The sequence below is a fragment of the Tachysurus fulvidraco genome, chromosome 19 (genome assembly GCF_022655615.1).
Source record: "Tachysurus fulvidraco isolate hzauxx_2018 chromosome 19, HZAU_PFXX_2.0, whole genome shotgun sequence".
Lineage (NCBI taxonomy): Eukaryota > Metazoa > Chordata > Actinopteri > Siluriformes > Bagridae > Tachysurus > Tachysurus fulvidraco.
The window spans coordinates 6,632,943-6,651,703 of NC_062536.1; the positions used below are offsets into that span (position 1 = coordinate 6,632,943).

At 39.3% G+C, this 18,761-nt stretch overlaps 1 protein-coding gene across 6 annotated transcripts in view; it reads right to left on the reverse strand.

Annotated features, from left to right (window-relative positions):
• abcc9 (ATP-binding cassette, sub-family C (CFTR/MRP), member 9) overlaps positions 1-18,761 on the reverse strand; it is a 35,364-nt gene continuing 16,603 nt past the window's right edge. For 3 of the 6 annotated variants that reach the window (XM_027153968.2, XM_027153965.2, XM_047804010.1), the window contains exons 16-41: positions 17,715-17,822; positions 16,809-16,881; positions 16,461-16,566; positions 15,585-15,623; positions 15,247-15,282; positions 13,863-13,964; positions 13,568-13,652; positions 12,664-12,744; positions 12,363-12,500; positions 11,989-12,114; positions 11,745-11,844; positions 11,382-11,659; positions 11,134-11,285; positions 10,850-10,919; positions 10,449-10,606; positions 10,260-10,352; positions 9,541-9,643; positions 9,315-9,425; positions 8,653-8,773; positions 7,398-7,528; positions 6,697-6,775; positions 5,429-5,537; positions 4,370-4,473; positions 3,848-3,981; positions 3,529-3,591; positions 1-2,367 (exon numbers count right to left, since the gene is read on the reverse strand). In XM_027153968.2, coding sequence (XP_027009769.1) covers positions 2,230-2,367; positions 3,529-3,591; positions 3,848-3,981; positions 4,370-4,473; positions 5,429-5,537; positions 6,697-6,775; positions 7,398-7,528; positions 8,653-8,773; positions 9,315-9,425; positions 9,541-9,643; positions 10,260-10,352; positions 10,449-10,606; positions 10,850-10,919; positions 11,134-11,285; positions 11,382-11,659; positions 11,745-11,844; positions 11,989-12,114; positions 12,363-12,500; positions 12,664-12,744; positions 13,568-13,652; positions 13,863-13,964; positions 15,247-15,282; positions 15,585-15,623; positions 16,461-16,566; positions 16,809-16,881; positions 17,715-17,822 — 2,838 coding nt within the window. In that variant the 3' untranslated portion in view covers positions 1-2,229. Of the gene's footprint in view, positions 2,368-2,722; positions 2,903-3,528; positions 3,592-3,847; positions 3,982-4,369; positions 4,474-5,428; positions 5,538-6,696; positions 6,776-7,397; positions 7,529-8,652; positions 8,774-9,314; positions 9,426-9,540; positions 9,644-10,259; positions 10,353-10,448; positions 10,607-10,849; positions 10,920-11,133; positions 11,286-11,381; positions 11,660-11,744; positions 11,845-11,988; positions 12,115-12,362; positions 12,501-12,663; positions 12,745-13,567; positions 13,653-13,862; positions 13,965-15,246; positions 15,283-15,584; positions 15,624-16,460; positions 16,567-16,808; positions 16,882-17,714; positions 17,823-18,761 lie in introns of all 6 variants that reach the window. The other 3 variants (XM_047804011.1, XM_047804012.1, XM_047804013.1) reach the window with 3 other exon arrangements.

Consider the following 18,761-nt stretch of genomic DNA (forward strand, 5'->3'; position numbering starts at 1 on the left):
CTCAATGCAGATTTTATTCAATTGTACAAAAAAAAAACAGTAGGCAAACAGTATAATGTTAAATGTTTATGCTGTTAACAGTAATTACATATGTACATTTAAGACCAATCAGCACAAAAATGCTTGTAAGAAATATTGCATAACATTGTGATTCTGCACAACACGGTGCATCGTATGAAAATACAAATAAGTACACGTGAGTAAGGCCAACATCCTTGGTGAAAGCAGTATTCGTCATATGAAGTGTGTCTGTTATGATTGGACACAGTGAGTGTTCAGTGTCCCGGCAGACTTTGGCACGAAATACCACTGTATGATAAATATTAGAGCCGAGGGAGGGGGTGTGATTTGCTTTGTGAAGAAGAAACACTGCTCTATAACAAATCTGCTGGCTGTAAAAGGATCCAGAGAAGAGCAGTTCATTTGGCCTAACAAAACAAAGTAGAGCGTGGTCCCCACTACAGTTCAGAGGAGGAACAGTGGTAGGCAAATGGATCACATTTCACAAATCCCTTGGCTAGATCAGATTTTGTCAGCAGTAATATAAAAAAAAATAAAATCCAATATTAAACACACACACACACACACAAAAAAAAAAAACCCACAAACACACTAGGCCAGAGTTGAGTCTGAAGTTTATGTCTCGTGGGAGTAAAGCAGAACAGCTGGGCTCGTATCCATTGTTGGATAATCATGACGATGGGTCACTGCTCATCATTTCTACTGTTATACTGAGTGGTGGGAAAACTTCTGACATTCAAACCTCTTTGGTGATTCACACTTATGATGACATAAAATCTACTGAACCCCAGATGATTCTATCACATGGTCCTGGCGTAAACTCCTTGATCTTGTAACTGTGCACATTCCCTACTGCATTACTTTCCGAATATTGACTCAGTAATTCAGAGTAGTTACTGAATCTTATGCTGTAAGATTATTAAAATGCCCAAGGGTTTATGGGCGTAAGGTCACAGCACAGTTTTTGGAGTATAGAGGTGTGAAATGGTGTGACGCACCTGGGCTAAAGTGTTAAGTAGGTGTTAAGTGGTGTCTTGCTCTGTTATAACTGTTCCAGAGTTTCACAGCACAGAAGGCCTCTTTTATACAACTCCCAAGAAACACAAGCACTTGACCAGCCACCAATAGCCAGGAGTCTGAAAGCTACCTCCTGTCTGATGGTGTACTCGGTAGAGAAGCATTTGCCTAGAATAAATGTTTGGAGAATATATATACATACATATATATATATATATATATATATATATATATATATATATATATATATATATATATATATATATATAGAGAGAGAGAGAGAGAGAGAGAGAGAGAGAGAGAGAGGGAAGAGAGCATCTTCTCCAAGTGCACTTTGCATGTGATGAGTAAGTAGCAGTCATTAAAGGTGTAGTTAGTGAGTAGCTGTTTGTTTCTTGTAAGTAAATGAAAGAAAAATGAACAGTAAATGATTAATCATTTCCCTTGTTTTTACAAATGTCTTCTATCTAAAATGTACACATCCACACAGAAATTCTGGCTTTACAGTTTGTACTGCCTATAGAACAGAAAAAAAACAAGGCTTGGCAAAAATCTCAGCTAGAAATCACTGTGTGGAACATATATGCAAGTGACAATGAAGAATAAAAGCAAAGACAATCATAAGAGCGGTAAACAGATAACAAATTTAGTTTCAGCAATCCAGCAAAAAAAAAGCTCATTAACATACAACTCAATTACTAACTCACGTTTGTAATTCATTACAACGAGCCATAATGTACGTCCAGATTGTTACGGGAAAATGATATAGGATAGTATCTTGATACAAAAAAACACGTTTTGCATAGTAATTTGTGCCTCTGTAGTGCTAAGAAGTGTCCCTTCATTATCCAGAGAGTAAAATTCAGCAATGCACATCAGACAGACAGGTTGTGTCAGCACTCAGGTGTGCTGACAACTGCTTACAGTGTTAGTACCAGTTAATACAGTATTCTGTATACAGCTGCTATTTCTACCATTAAGTTAATGTAAAAAATAAGCATAAACCAGAAGAAAGAATCAAACACTGCAGTTATTTTATGTAAATTACTAAACGGTCAAAGGCATAGGCAGACTGGAAATTCTGCCAGTTATAAAATAAGAAACAACTCCTTCCTTCCTTCCTTGTATTTCAGCAGTGTATGTGTGTTTGTGTGTGTGTGTGTGTGTGTGTGTGTGTACCGATGAATGTGTTTACATGTCTGCTTTGACGAAGGAGGCGAACATGCCATCCTCCTGCTCCATCAGCGCCTTTGGTTTCCCGTACTCAAGTATGTTCCCTCTCTTCATTACGATCACAAGATCAGCTGTCAGGATAGTGTGAACGCGGTGCTGTGGAGAAACACACACACACACACACACACACACACACACACACACACACACACACACACACACACACACACACACACACACACATGCAAACATGAGTGTCCACATATTCACATATGTAGACAGAAACACTCACATGCTGTTATCAGCATAGTAATTAATTAAGAGTCAAAAATCTGCTAAGTGAATGTTTCTATAGATCACACGGAGATGGTGACAAATTCGACAAGACGTGATTTTTGGCCCCTGCACCATAAGAAAGAATAAGTTAGTATCACTGAGCCAAATGGGGCCTGGAGTTATTCAAGGGCTTTCAAACTGAAATGGCACACAGAAGAGTCATAGGATTACCAACCAGGCTGCTGGGACGTGGCTGTGGCCATAGCCAGTGGTGGGGCTACTTGTGTGTGCGCACTAGGGTACTGAACAGGCTGTCCTCTTGCGCTAACAGGTTTGCAGCGCTGTCACACTCCACCAGAATCCCAGAGGAAAAGACCAGCACCTGCTCCGCCTCCACTATGGAGGAGACCAGATGCTGTGCCACAGGAAGACAGAGAGAAAAGAAAGAAAGAAAAAAGAACAGTGTGTGTGTGTGTGTGTGAGAGAGAATGAGAGAGAGAGAAAGCGAGAGAAAGATACACAGACAAACAGGCAGAAATGTTGATGAGGATAGAAAAATGGCAGCAAGGAAAGCCATAGAAACGCCACGTTTTCAGCCCTTTACAAGGCTACAGTTTTGTCTGTATTGTTTGTTTTATTTATATATATATATATATATATATATATATATATATATATATATATATATATATATATATATATATATATACATACACTTAAATTGGTTATTATTTACCCCAGCTGTCTATACAGGACTGACATTTTTTTATAGGCTCTTATTGATCAGCATCTTTTTCTCTTCATTATTTTGATGCTTTCTGAGAAGGACAAGTAACCTTATATGTATATTATGAAATGCAATCAAAGACCTTGAAGCTTGCATTCGGGACAAAAATAGATTAGAGGAAGTAAAAGAAGTAGGCAAGAGCCAGAAAAGAAAGTGTTAAGCTTGTCAGCATTAAAAACCTGCCCTTGTTATTTTCTGATAAGAATTTGAAAATGTTCATGGTAACAGATGTGTTTTACATAAAGCAAACTTACTGCTATGGTGACGACTGTGCGGTCAGCAAATGCTGTCATCACAACCTTCTGCAAAATGTTCTCCTGTGAAAGAAAGCATACACAGAATGTCTGGGACTGCCAGATGAAAATGTAATGACTCTGTGTAAACTATTTGATGAAGAACACTCAGTGAGATATTTAATTCCCAATAAATCTTATACTCAAAAACCAAAGAACAAATGTACGCTCCTTTTAATTGGACCTATAAAACGTTATAACAAAAACAATCTTCATTTGTATGTTTGGCTCAGCGGAATAAAAGAAACAGAGAGGGTTTTTTTAATTATTTATTTTTTACCGTGGCCATGTCGATGGATGCTGTCGCCTCATCCATAATGAGGATGCTGCTCTTACGAACAAAGGCTCTGGCGAGGCAGAAGAGTTGCCGCTGACCCACGCTGAAGTTCTCTCCTCCTTCGGTTACTATGGCATCTGTAATGGTTTTAATGGAAGTATGACACTGCAGTCATATGTGTATAAATAAATTGAGCCTTCTTAATAATAAGAAGGCTCATATATTAGTACATCATTAGCCTTTGCAATTTTGGCCCTAAAAGCAACCAGGGGAAAACATTTCTCACTAACAAACATCTACAAAATGACCTCTATCACTTTTCAATATTTAAATGTTTACATTTCAGAATGACCAAGATCCATTCAGAGTAAGTTGTAATGTACAGTAGAGACATCAGTTAAAGGGTTAAACCGAATCTGAAATACTAACATTTATTCGAAACCTTCGCTCCTACTCAGAAGGGAATTTTAGACATTTCAGAACGCATCCTGTAACACTGTCAAGCTTTAAAGTTTTTTTCCATACCCAGTCCTCCTGGGAGTGCTTTGACCATATTCTTTAGCTGGGCAATTTCTAGAGCCTCCCAAAGCCTGTCATCAGTACAGGTGCATTCTGGATCAAGGTTAAAACTGAGGAGACGTAGACACAGAAAAAAACAAGGATGAGCAAACAAACATGTTATATAGCTGTACCGAAGATAAAAAATGGCAGTGCTGGAAAGAGACACACTGCATGACCATAAGAGGCAATGGCAGTGAGTCTGGCATCACTCCACTGACCTCCTGTTCCTGAAGAGCACAAGGGAAAACTCTTTCTACCACGCATTACTGTCTTTATCACTGAACTGCATTTCCCACTGAATGCTTTGTGAAAGTCCTGCCATGGCATCCTGGACTCATCACTGCAGTCTAAATCAGTTCTATGATATATTAACACAACGCCTCCAGGGACTGACGAGCTGTTGGTGCTATTAGCTCTGCCTCATGTAAACCATCACAATCCCTTTTCCGATAAATCCAATGAAAGAAAGCAGTGATAGTGAGAGAGAGAGAGACTGTGTCTCCTTAAATGACCTTAAATGAAAACAATGCTTGGTTGTCTGTGTGTCAATAAAGCAAACTAAAGATGAAAATGATTATGTGTGGATTTCAGTGTGATAAAGGTCTAAGCAGATAAAGTTTCCAAAAAAAAAAAAAAAAAAATAGAGACATTGTCGAAAGTTAATCTAACTGATAAATAAAACCTTTAAAGCAGTTTGACATATGATCTGAATCCTAAAATTTACATTCTTTCTCCTTGATACTTATATACTTACTTCCTTGAAAGATCATCTTTTATTTTAAATGAAAACTTTTTATCCCATGTTTCTGCTTTCTGACAACCTTTTCTCCTTATCTGATAAGGAAGTTGGTGTTTATTATTTTTGGTCTTGTGTGGTTGATCCTTAGCTGATTCTTTCAGGGAGAAGCGGAAAGGGAGCATGAAGAGTGTATGCCTCTGAATGTGTATAATCTGCGTGTGTGTGTGTGTGTGTGTGTGTGTGTGTGTGTGTGTGTGTGTGTGTGTGTGTGTGTGTGTTCACACCGAATGGAGCCACTGAACAGCACTGGATCTTGAAGAATGATGGATAACCGGGATCTCAGAGTATGCAGGGGCAGCTTGCAGATATCAATGCCATCAATAATGATCTTTCCTGATTAAAAAAAAACAATAACACGCCAACATTGTTTATATTTACAAACTGTGGTTCCGTTCGGGGAAAAAACTTCAATTTTTCAGACATTAGAACCATAATAAAATAACTATTAACCTATGACCCTAAATATAATGTGTATATAGTCACTGTATAAAAATTAGAAGGAAAACAGTAACTTTTCCTAACAGAGCGACTCAGACGGTCAATGTGTATTTAATAGTACAGAATACGCCAGAATCTGGAGAGATAATATTGAATTATCATTCTGCTTCTGCGGTGTCCAAATTTTGAAGTGGAAAGTTGGAAATATGTACTGTTAAATCATTCACACTTCTCATTTTAGCTTTATATGGACACACTGTGAGTGTGTGCTTATTCAATCTCAAGTTTAAGATATGTTTCATTGAGCACTGGTCATGCTCAGAAAAATAGATTGGTTGTGTATTTTTTTTTTGATTTGGCCTCATTAAAAGTCTTAACTCAGTGACCTGCTGAAAAGGAACAACCTACTTAAATAATGTACAGCAAGATTATTAGCGAACACTGAACTGCATAAAGTATTTCCATTATTTCGTAATGATTATAATAGTGCTTTATGTTTGTTGGTGTTCTCTTTTATTCGGTTGCTCCTAAGCTGAGTAATCTCAATGAGCTTAAAGTGTGGCTGCTTTACAGAAAAACAAAAATCAAAAGATGGTATGACATGGACTATAGGTAATGTCTAAAATGACTGCAAGTCTCAACGAGGCTCATCTAAAGTGCCCGAGTGCTCTAAAAGCTAATGCTTCGACATGGCATCATTGTTGCCTGTCAACGTGACAGAACCCATAAGCAGTGCAGTATAAACACAGGAAAGAAAAAAAAATAAAAGCAGAAATGTTACTGAGGCTGGGTAAAGGATCTGTGTAAGTCAAGACGATGTAACAATAAGTAACTTAAATAAATCCTTAAACTAATTGGAATCCTTAAACTAAAACTAAACTAGAGATGAGTTGAAAGCACACTCAAATCTAGAAATCTAGTGGCTTTCAGCCCACAAATCCTGTCCTACTTATGGTTGGAATTATATCGTATTCAAAATGACAGAGCTCTTTAATTCCCTACGGAAGAATACACTACTGGAAGGCACTTAGGAAAAAATACAAGGAGGCTTCACCTTCAAAAACATCCACCATATTGAAAAAAGCCAGAGACAATGAGGACTTTCCACTGCCTGTCCTCCCACAAATGCCCACCTGGGGGGGAAAGAAAGAGCAAACAGAGAGAGACAGACAGAGATAGACAAAATCAAGTTACCATGTGCCAGCCGTATCCAGCCACACTCTTTCATTTTCCAGACTGCTGTATATAAACCAGAAAGGTCTTTGTGTAAATAATATGCTTGCCTATTACCTGCACACCAGAACATGACGGCTGGGTAAGTGTTTTATGTGGGGCTCGAAGATATATTGTATAACTGAGGCATGGTACTGATCAAAATGATGAGACATATGAAAAGGTGAACCTGTGGATGTCAAGGCCACGAGGAAATAAACACTGTCGTGAGAAAACCGCCAGCTGGGTGATGAAGTGCAGTGTGTTTCATTAACATGTCACTTTTAATTCCAACTGAATGCGGTCAATTTCAACACTAATGCAATATGTTTCTTTATACTTAAGTATGAATTTGTGGTGGGTGGTTAATGTAGGTTTATTAAAACAGTTGTATGTAGGTGGGATTTCATAGAATACATATACTGTAGGCCCTAAAATATGAATATTTATATTTTGGTATAAACCTGTCATAAGGTACAGTAAGAGCAGTATCTTAAATCATTTTAAACCATGCTATCTTGTCATTAATCGAAACAAACGTACCTTTTCACCAGGATTGATGAAAGCATTGACATGTTTAAGAACAGGTTTCAGTATGAGGTCGTATCTCACACACAAGTCCTGGATCTTAATTTCACCATGCTGAGGCCAGTCCTCTGGAACCTGGGAGACATCTGTGGTCAAAAATATGGACACAGACAGACAAGGTAAGACCTCTATTATCTTTCCTCAAAAGACCTTCTAGTCTTTATGTTAAAGATTTAGGTTTAAATGTATAAGAAGTAGGGAAGTGTGCTAAACGGTGCCTAAAACTGCCTGTGTAAATGTTTAATCTGTTTTTTCAGGGTTTCTCTTTGAAATGTCTGTTTACAACAAGATATGGAGGTCTTCTTGTACGACAGGGTCTGCATGAATGGATGAATTCCAAGTACAAGCTAAGAGCACTATCGGAACATAGATAAAACCTTTAAGGATGTCAGACTTCTTATGTTAATAGCATAGTTCTAGGTAAGGTTTGCAGTGTTCTTCGGAATAAAGAAAACTCAGTCTGTTCTTCTGAGGCAAGCTGATTTGAACACAGTACAGTAAAACCGATGAAAATACAATAGATAACACGCAATGCTTTTAGAAGCTACAGTACAATCTTCCTGACTTTCTATCTCTGGGGCCAAATTCCAGAATTTAGTCTCTTTCATTGCTATCAGGTCTGTCATTTTTCCATTGCGTCACTGTGGAGGGGGGACGTGGACAGACAAGGACTTTCTTTGGCTGTCTGACGGGCTATCACTAAAGATCCAGACATGCTCCTGCTGTAGTGTTTCCCTCTTGCCTCAGCCTCCTTGTCCTCCTGACTCAACCCTCCATCACTCCTCAGAGTCAAATGTTTACATTTGCAGGGAAGGCAGAGTAAACGACATATGTCAACCAGAAAATGCCTGATTGGGAAATGTTTCACACATTCCCACATGCTGATAATATAACAGGAAACAGGAAATCTGGGGTTTTCTGTGCTTGGGGTCAGGATGCCTCATTCCCCATCCAGAATTAGGCAACAATTCTCACACTGTACTATTGCTTTGATTAAGAGTCCACATTCGTCTTTTATTTGCTACTAGACCGGCCCTTGAGTAACCGGACACAGCATGACGAGTGTTTTTTAAGTTCACACACTGATATAATGAAATTAGTTTGAAACCCTTGTCATACCTTAGACAATAATGAGCACACAAACATGGCACTTTCTTACGCACTACACTACCTTATTCTGATCACACTATTCGTAATAAGTCAGCTTTACCTATGGAGCCCTCGTAGTTCTCTGACTCGATGCTGAGGAAGCTGTTAACCTTCTTCACTGCTGCCATCTGAACCTCCAGATCTGCCAGGTTCCTCACTACCCAGTTCAGATAATTAGTCACCTGTTCACAACAAAACAAAACACACATAAGTAATAAGAACTTTGTGTGAGATAAATGCGCTAAGAAGTGTATTAATTGTGACTAGTTAAGTAATACACTTAGTCAGGTCACTAGATTAAGTGCATACATTGTGGAAAAAGTATTGGTTATATAACGTTGGTTATAATTAATGCTGGGCAGTCTCAGTTACAGAGACACATCTGTCAATTTGAGTGCATTGTAAAAAAAAAAATAATAGCCTTAAATAGTGTTGTACCATAAACAGCATTATTTTCCATGCTTATTGCACTGATTTATTTATTCCTCAGCATTTTTGAACAATGTAGCTGGAAAACCTAATGCAGTTTAAAATATAATCTGTTCCCTGTGTACATCTGTGGTTTGATGTGTAAGTGGCGGTTGCCATAACGGTTCTTCAGCATAAAACAGTTCTACGACACATTAAATTATAGCCTGCGTTGTCATAACAGATAACAGAATCATGGAATTATTCACATATAACATGACACAAGTTAATGGTATAATTACAATAGCATCTTACCGTAAGAGCATATGTTAGGCCGAGTCCAACCAGACCAGGCTGGACTCCGTAAGAAGACATCCAGATGGCAGCTACTGCAGCTGTAAGGACAATAACTGCCCCCAAATAATCCTGAGAGGTAGAAAAATACAGTGCATCCACCAATACTTATTAAGTCACAGGGCACTGATACCACCACAATGCCTACGTGGTTATGATTTTGGTCTGTTTATTGAGATGTACTTACTGTTCTGACTTCTAGCCACCGGTTGGCTGCAGAGAGGAAGAGGTAAGCTATGTTGTTGGTGTCAGTCAACTCCAGCATTCTCTGCCTGAAGCGTACCTCGTGCCTGATGTAAGAACAATTAACTGCTTGAAACAAACCTATTGGATAAGTCTCGCCTGAAAACTGCGTGAAAGCTTAAGTCTCGCCTGAAAGCTGTGTGAAAGCTTAAGTCTCGCCTGAAAGCTGTGTGAAAGCTTAAGTCTCGTCTGAAAGCTGTGAAAGTTTCAAGACTGCAGTATTAACGTTTAAGACTACAGCGATAAATAATAAAAACATCATAAGTATAACTTATGGACAGTGGTACAAAACTGACATGCTAATGACTCTCCCCAATTTGTTCACCCGCATTTCCTACCCACTAGCCAGCTATTTATGGCATTTTGGCAGAGAACATTTTCAATTGCTCCGTAGGCTTCTGGCCATGGATGACTGCATCACCTTCACAAAATCAGGGCAAACAGATGATTTGTAATAGAGCAATAAACACAATGCAACCATTAAGGAAATCCTCCATATAATCCTCCTTATTATTCTTTGCTAATAACTTTTCTCAGTCTCAGTTACTGGCCATGCAGGCATCTTAGTTAAGGTCTTAGATGTCTCGGTGAAGGTCTGCAAAGTTCAAAATCTGCATTTTAATCTGAAAGAGATGGATATTTTTGAACCCCCAGAGCACCGACCTGAATGCTCGTATGGTGGTGAGGCCTTCTGCAGTCTCAGAAAAATGGCAGAGCAAGGGCAGCTGAGTGGAGTCATCTAGGTCCTGCAAATCTCTGTGGTACATTGGAGATAGATAGCAACAAAGAGTGGAAGATAAAAACGGTGTGGGATTTATAACATTGATTTCTGCTTTCTAGATCAGAACTCACTTTGATGCGACCCGGAAGTACTTCTGGATGAAGTAGAAGGCCACTGCGAGGGGCACAAGGGCGATAAGGAAAGCCGGCGTCACAAAAGCAATGATGCCAATTGCAGAGAGACATAGAAGAGTAGATCGAGTGAGAGACTCCAGTGTAGGAGGAATGTGCTGCAGGGAGAGTGAGAGAGAGAGAGAGAGAGAGAGAGAGAGAGAGAGAGAGAGAGAGAGAGAGAGAGAGAGAGAGAGAGAGAGAGAGACAAGAAATTAAGATTAGCAGTAGCATGTTACATTACTGCATGTCATAGGACCCTGAGACAGGTATCTTTTTGAGCTAAAGCCTGTAGTGACATCTTCATGTGACCTGAGGCGACAGGATTGTTTTAAATGAAAGAATTCCTGGATGATTCTCACCTGATCAATAATGTTAGTATCTGCAGAGAAACGGTTGAGAATTTGCCCCAGTGGGGTAACGTCGAAGAATCTGACAAAAGCAGAAATATGAAGAAAATGTAGGATTAATATTGTTAATTGACAATATATTATTATAGTGACCCCATTCCTCCATTCTCTATTCTGCAGTAAGCTTTTAAACCCTTGTCTCAGTTTAACACGAGCAGCTTTCTCGTGTGAGTGACCCTCAAATTAAAAAAAACAAACAACGAAACCAAAAACTGATTATGTGTATGTCTGTGTACCTAAGAGGTGCGTAGATAATCTTCTTGAGTAAGTTATGGTGCAGCTTAGTGGCAGCAGCAAGACCCAAAAACTCAACAGTCAGAGACGTGATAAGACAGAGGACTATTCCAGCTCCACAGAGAATAATGAACACTGGCACGTAGGATTGATGCTGTGTGGGCACACACGCAATCAAATTAGGCAATTAATATAGTAGATAAACATGCTAATGTAATTCCAGTCACTTTATTGAAGTTGTTCAACTCACCTCAGCACTTTGCATGGGCCCGTGCTCCTGAGTGTAGTTGGTGTTTGCATCCAGGATGAAATCACTGAAATTATTTGGGCTTGAGGACGTCCATGCTGCCAGCCAGTAATCAATAGCCACCATGACAGAATGCTTGGCCAGCTTGGAGGCAACCATCATGAAAACCAAGAGAAAGCCACCGGAAGACAAATAACACCAGCAAACCCTCCAAGGAATTTTTGAGCGGCGGCTGGTGGTAGTGGACATGTTGTCGTCTTCGTCTTCCTCCTCTTGCTCTTCTGTAAAAAATAATCAAAAATGGAATATGCCATAAAATGTTTGGGTCTTTAATTTTGTAAAGACATAAAAAAGAGGAAAAATTACCTTCATCTTCATCATCAATTTGGTTCTTGGCTTCTCTTGAATAAAAGGCTCTTCTCAGTGTTTTCCTCTCAAGAGTAGTCTGACTCTCAATATCTGTGTCCTGGAATATATCAACGGTGACGTCACATCTTAGAAAGCCCACGAATCGGCTAAGAGAATTTTACCTTCTGTACATGCTACTGGAAGAGCACCAACATTTAAATGCGTTTTAAATGGATGTTTGGGATGAGTGAATTAGCCTGACCTTCTTCAGTTCCTGGTCCTGCCTGTTCATAAGAGTCTTCCAGTGCTCGTACAGCTCCACATCGTGTATCTGGATGTCCTTTAAAGTCCCCTCTCTCAGCACAGATCCATCCTTCATTGCTATGATCTGACAAGCAAGAAGCAACAGAAAATTGTAAACAACGCAGAAAAAACCTTCATAAATAAAGGGTATAAACATGACTATAAACCAGGACTGAAACTTATATGATTCATGTATTTATTCTTGGAAATAGTTTGATAGATGTTGGCTCCTTATCATCAGACTTTGCTATTGACCCAACAGAACCTGAGCAGAACCTGAGCAAGCGTGTCACTACATTTGAAAAATATTTTACACAATCTTCTGACACTGACCCAGTCTGCATGAATGAGGTACTGCAGCTTGTGTGTAACTAGGACCGTGGTGCGCTTATCGTCCTGCAAGAACTTGAGAATGCCCTCCTGCATGAGATGGTCACTTAAATGGATGTCCAGAGCAGAAAATGGGTCGTCCTGGGGGGGGGGACAAGATGCATATTTCCACCACAGAGACAGTGATGGGTTTTCTCAGACCATGCACATCTGTGTAACATTTCTAATACATTCTTAATAAAGTCCTGAAATCTGTAAAATTAAATTATCAATTGCTTATACACAAATTGATCTGATTTCATACCAGAAAAACAATGTTGGTGTTCTGATACAGAGCCCTGCCCACACATATCCTCTGTCTCTGACCTCCGCTGAGATTTATTCCCTGCAAAGCATCACATGAAAAGTATTATTTTAACAGTTAAAATAGAAGGGATTCCGTTCTTTATTTTTGATATGCCAGTCTTTTCATGGTATTTATTAATAGCCTGTGATCAGGTTAGTGGTGTTACCACAGCTGATGTAGAACAAATCCCAGGTCTCATAGGCCACGTTCACACGGCAAGTCTTAATGCTCAATTCGGATATTTTGCTCAGATCTGATTTTTTTGTTTGGCTGTTCACATTACCTTTTAAAATGTGGCCTACAGTATATCAGATACCAGTGTGAACTGTCTGCTGTTTCGAACTGACCCGCATGCGCAAACAAACAATAACTATGACGTCACACGCAGCACGCCGTTGCGCTAAAGTTGGCGAGGTTATGGAGGAAGTAAGCATTTTCGCTTTTCTTTCTAAATGTTTGTGTAATGGCAGCACAGAGACGCAGTGTTTTGAAAATTTTCAGATGTCGAGGGCAACTTTTGATTATTTGATCCATTTTGTAGGCGTAGTCACGTTTGTGTGCGTACTCGCCGTTGTGACGAATTGTGACGAATGTCGATGTACAGTAGATTGACGTAAAAGTCACATCAAATCCGCCTTGGTTGTTCACACTGCGGCCACATTGGAGAAAATCACATATGGAAGTGGCCTAAATCTGATTTGAAAAAAATCCGATCTGGGCAAGATTTGAGTGTTCACGCTACTCCTGAAGAAGTCTGACCTGCTCACTCTACCCCAAAAAATTGGGCCACTTTTATGCACGGGGCTTTAGAGATGAACTGAACTCAGAGAAATAACTCATCTTTGACAGATTTTCATCTTACCCTTTCTCCAATTTCAGTCTGGTCCCCGAATGGAAGGAGATCAATATCTGGCTGCAGTGAGCAAGCATCAATCACAGCCTTGTATCTGTAAGTTGTGAACAAAAGAAAGTAATTATATTTCTGCTAACTGAAGGACCAAACAAATGCACAGGATTCTTTAATGTGACTATCACTTGGCCAACAATATGCAGTCAAGATAACTAAAACTAGAACGGCAACAATGTCATTTTGAGTGCATTGATTACCTTTTAAACGTTACCCAGTGACACCTTGTTTTTACAAAGGCAGCTCTCACCTCTGCTTGTTGAAAGGACTCCCAAATGTGATGTTCTCCTCTACAGTAGCATTTAGCAGCCAAGACTTCTGAGCTGCGTATGCCACAGAGTACCTGTTCTTACTGTGAGGGGAAACAAAAATGACATCGAAGTGAAGGATGGCTCTATTATAAAGCAGGAATGACCACAACAAACCAAGGGTTAAGAAAATGAAGAAATTCACAAGTTAATGATGATTTAAGAAATGCAGGGAGTCAAGACATGAAAACGCTGACTATGGCTTGTTTGTGTTATGTTTAAAATAAGGAAATTAACCTATAAATCAAGTGCATATAAAAATGTGATAAAAAAAAACCTTTAGGTCTGCAACATCCAATAAAACATCAATAACGTTAATAAAATAATTGAAGATTGGAATTAAATACTTTTTGGCCATACCGTATCATTAATGTAGGAAAAACATTTTAAGGACAGCAAAATGTAGTGCAAGAAATACACCAAAAACTGTAATACAGTACAATAAGGATGTTTTGTTAAGGATAATAAAAAACAGTTTAAAAAACACTGAACTTGAAGAAGCTGCATGGTGTAGGAGGATTGGTCCTGATGAGAACCATGGGAAGTATAACTTCTTTTGTGCATGCACACATAAGACTACCTTAAAGAGATGTATGTATGTTCATTCATTCATTCATTTTCTACCGCTTATCCGAACTTCTCGGGTCACGGGGAGCCTGTGCCTATCTCAGGCGTCATCGGGCATCGAGGCAGGATACACCCTGGACGGAGTGCCAACCCATCGCAGGGCACACACACACTCTCATTCACTCACACACTACGGACAATTTTCCGGAGATGCCAATCAACCTACCATGCATGTCTTTGTACCGGGGGAGGAAACCGGAGTACCCGGAGGAAACCCCCGAGGCACGGGGAGAACATGCAAACTCCACACACACAAGGCGGAGGTGGGAACGTATGTTGACGTTGGTATTTTTATAGTAAAATACTAAATCTGGAAGTCACCATATGACCTAAAGGTTTCGATGAGTTCAATGATTGCAGATGCTTAAGAACAAGTTATTCAGGAAAACTGGTGATTGAAAGGCGTGGATCAAACAATGATCATTCCTTAGTAAAGCTTCTTCTGAATTGTAATACATGTGTGAAAAACTAAAAAACATCGATCTATAAAGGTGTACTATGACATTTTTGGAATTATTTTGTAATGAATCATAACGGTAATCCATAGGAATAGGTTTCTGGACTCCCAACATTTTAGACCATCACACATCATATCTGGATGGAAATTGTACACAGCACGTCGAAGAATGGATGGTTAGAAACATAGATGTGTAGATGGATGGACCACTGCACTTCTGTTACACAACTGCAAATAAATACCTCCGTTCTTCGTGGGAAAAATCTGTGTCATACTCGCTGTTGACAGGGGTCAAAACATCATTTTGTGAGTCATGGAAATTAGAAGCTTGAGTTACAAATTGAAATACCACATTCACACATCCCCATAGCCTTCAGAAGCTTTTTAGCTTATCTTGTTTTACTGATTATTCTCAAAGCAGGCATTAATTCCCTTAAGAGGTCACACAAAGACACACAAGTTTTCAAATCATCAAAGACCAAAGGTTCTGTATGGTGACAGTAACGATGTTGCCTTGGGTAAGATGATCAGGAAACTCTTTGTGTGTGTTCACATGTGCATAAACATCTTTATGGAATACCTTATGCAGCCATCATGGAACATCTCACAATCAGGAAGACTGATTGAGCGTAGCATTGAAGGAGGACACAGAGAAAGATAGAACACACATGAAAAGAGTTAGTTTGCAGCCCATTGCTACAACCTGCAAGTTCAATGACAGTCTCCGCTCATCCATTATGACTATAGGGATATCTTTAGCTGGATGTGGAGAGTGCCGTCATTTGTTTTCAGCACTCTTCACATACAGCTAAAAAAAATAATCATAAAAATAATGTTTAGTGTTCACAAGAACAGCAGAGCATGAGAAGCAGAAACGAAGCATAGTCTCAGTGTAATCTGAATCAAAATGTGCTACTAGGTGAACAAGTTGTACAGAAATTAAGAAAGGACACTGTAAATTACACTTTTTTTTAACTATATGACATCGTAATCTGACTTTATTGCAGTGCCAAAAACAGGCTGTTAGATGATATAATGCAGCACAAAAAGAGCACGTGGCAGACTTACTGACTTTGTGTCACACTGTTGAACTTGGCAAATGCTAATCAGAGACCATCTCCAGTATGGACTGAAAGATGGAGGCATGAGCATTTTTACCAGTAACAGGAAACAAAAGAGAACACCAACAGTGTTAGTGATAAACACTGAATGCGTCTGAATGATGAAGTGGTAAGTTGCCATGCTTGGACAAAAACACATCAAATGAATGCAAAGAACACATGGAACACACACACACACACACCGATACATATATGCACACACATATTACACACACAGTGTGGTAAAAATGAAGTGTGAAATGTTTATTCCCTCAAATAACCTTGATTAGCATTCGATATTAAGACATACATTTCTCAAACTCTCTGAGATAACGGAGCTAAATCGGTCGTCTTACTTGCTCCAATAGACTTTTCCACTGAGATTCTGCATCTCGCCCAGCATGGATAAAAGCAGTGATGATTTCCCACAACCCACCTGGCCCACAATCATGGTCAGCTGACCTGCAGAGGGCAATCCAGCATAATGCATTAAGGAATGTACAGTAATTTCACATGTAGACATTTTGGCATCATAATAAAAAATGTATTCATTGTATTAATATATTATTAAATCTGAATAGTTTTAGAAATCAATTTTTTTAAACAAAAAATGATTTTTACACGGTAGCTTTGGAGTCATAACCAATAAACCAAACTCTGAACCAGAGATGCTTTCTTTCACCCAACACTGTGGGTCATATTACCTGAAGGAATGCAGATGTTTATGTCAGATAGGGTCGACAAGTTGCTTCCCCATGTGAAGTATCCATTGGTCACCTTAACAAAGCAAAAGCACATGAACCACATGAGTTTAGAAAAGGACTTCAAATTTAACCCACGTTTGCCTCTTATCTCATTGCTGCAAACTACCACACTATGTTAGATGCTTTTGGGAACAAAATGTTTATTTACAGTGACAATAATGTTCCTATCCATCAAAAAAAGCCGTGCATGGGTCAAATCCGCAGCAGGACTGAGAGTCAGTGGGAAAAGAGCAAAATGGACAATGGAAAGCAGCTGGGAGCAGTGCTCAAAAATGGGAGAGAAGGAGTAGAAGTGAGCCAATAAGCGGATGTGACATGGGTCAGGGAGTCAGGTCCAGTGCATTATGTGGATTTGTTGTTATTGAGTTCATTAGTTAGGAGGCTAGTTTGGCCCATTGGGAGGCTTCAAGGAAATGGACCCTACAGGGACCTTAAGCCAGAAGAACAACAAAATAAAACAAACTATAAAACAAATGACTATTAAATTCTTCTCACGAGAATTTTGGACATCTTTCTGGCTGTAACCAAATCTAAATTTATCTAAAACATGTCAGACTAGATGCAGGATTTTCATAGAATAAATGTGTTCTTTAGTATCTTTTCATTTTCTCTTAGTTTCAGTTTACTGGGCAACAATATTAATGAGAGCAAAAACATCCACATTCAAACATGTACGTGTCAGACGTGACACGTACATGGGATAAAGGTTAAAAGCAGCTGAGATGAGAACGAGCAGACCCTGTGGAGCTCTCGCGTAATTCAGTAGCAGGATGTTCTCTGTGAGTGTGTGAGAAGGGCCTGAGAATCTGAGCTGATGAGGCTCTGTGGAGGCTGGTGATCCCTGACCTTCACGGCGACATCCTCCGTCTCGGTGGGACGCAGCTGCCTGCGCATGGGCTGATCGTAGTTATCCATCTGATAACTTAGTGGCTGCTTCCTATTTATCACCTTTGTCTGCAAAGGCACGAGAGACAAAAAGAGAGAGAAAGAGAATGTGAGAACATTTTTGTTGTCTTATGAATAGTATGAAGAAATTACATATATGGAAAATTCAGGGTGTATTAACCCCAAAAAGATGATTTCTTTGCGAATATGAGCAGAAACACAGTTTTCCTTGATTTAGGCCTGGTATATATATATATATGAAATATAATTTGTAAATATGTATATATACACTCATCTACAGTCAGTTCTTTATTTTCATGCTTAGTAAAGATGGGTAAAAACTAATTATAACAGTAACTAAATGCCTGTAAATGTTAATATTCTCTGCAACGGTAAAAATGAATGAATTTAGACAAATTTTTCTGAGGATCACAAGAAACTGGTAACATTTAGAAGCCAAAGGCTCCAAATCTAGGGTTAGATCAGCGCTATGACAACAAACTATTTGTAAAGAAACACTTTCTTTTTTCCGATCCATAAATGTAAAGCATTGGACAGTAGATGTAGGCGTGTCCAGCAACGTGAAAAAAAGAACATGTGAACTTTATACAAATATGGAGCGACCTGGTGCAGCGACTACAAATGTAGTCTACAAATGTGAATGAAGACAGTGGAGAGCACATGATCTGTGGCAAAGAGCGCACACTGATTCTGTTTCATCTTGTAATTGATGCATATATGCACTGCTGAATTATATATTCACAGTCTTTTGAGTTTACAAAAGCGGGCCTAGAACCCTGAGGAGTGCTCTCAGATTTGTTCCTCTGTATTAAATCTCATCAAGCTTTACAAAAAAAGAAGAACTCAGTGTTGCCAAAAAACAGAGGGGTGTCAATAATTGTGTCAGCTGAGACTTCATGTATTCTCTTTCTTGCCCCCTCCCTCTCGTATCTCCCTGCATTTTCTCTCCCACTGACACCCTTTCCTTCTCGGGAGCACATGCACGAG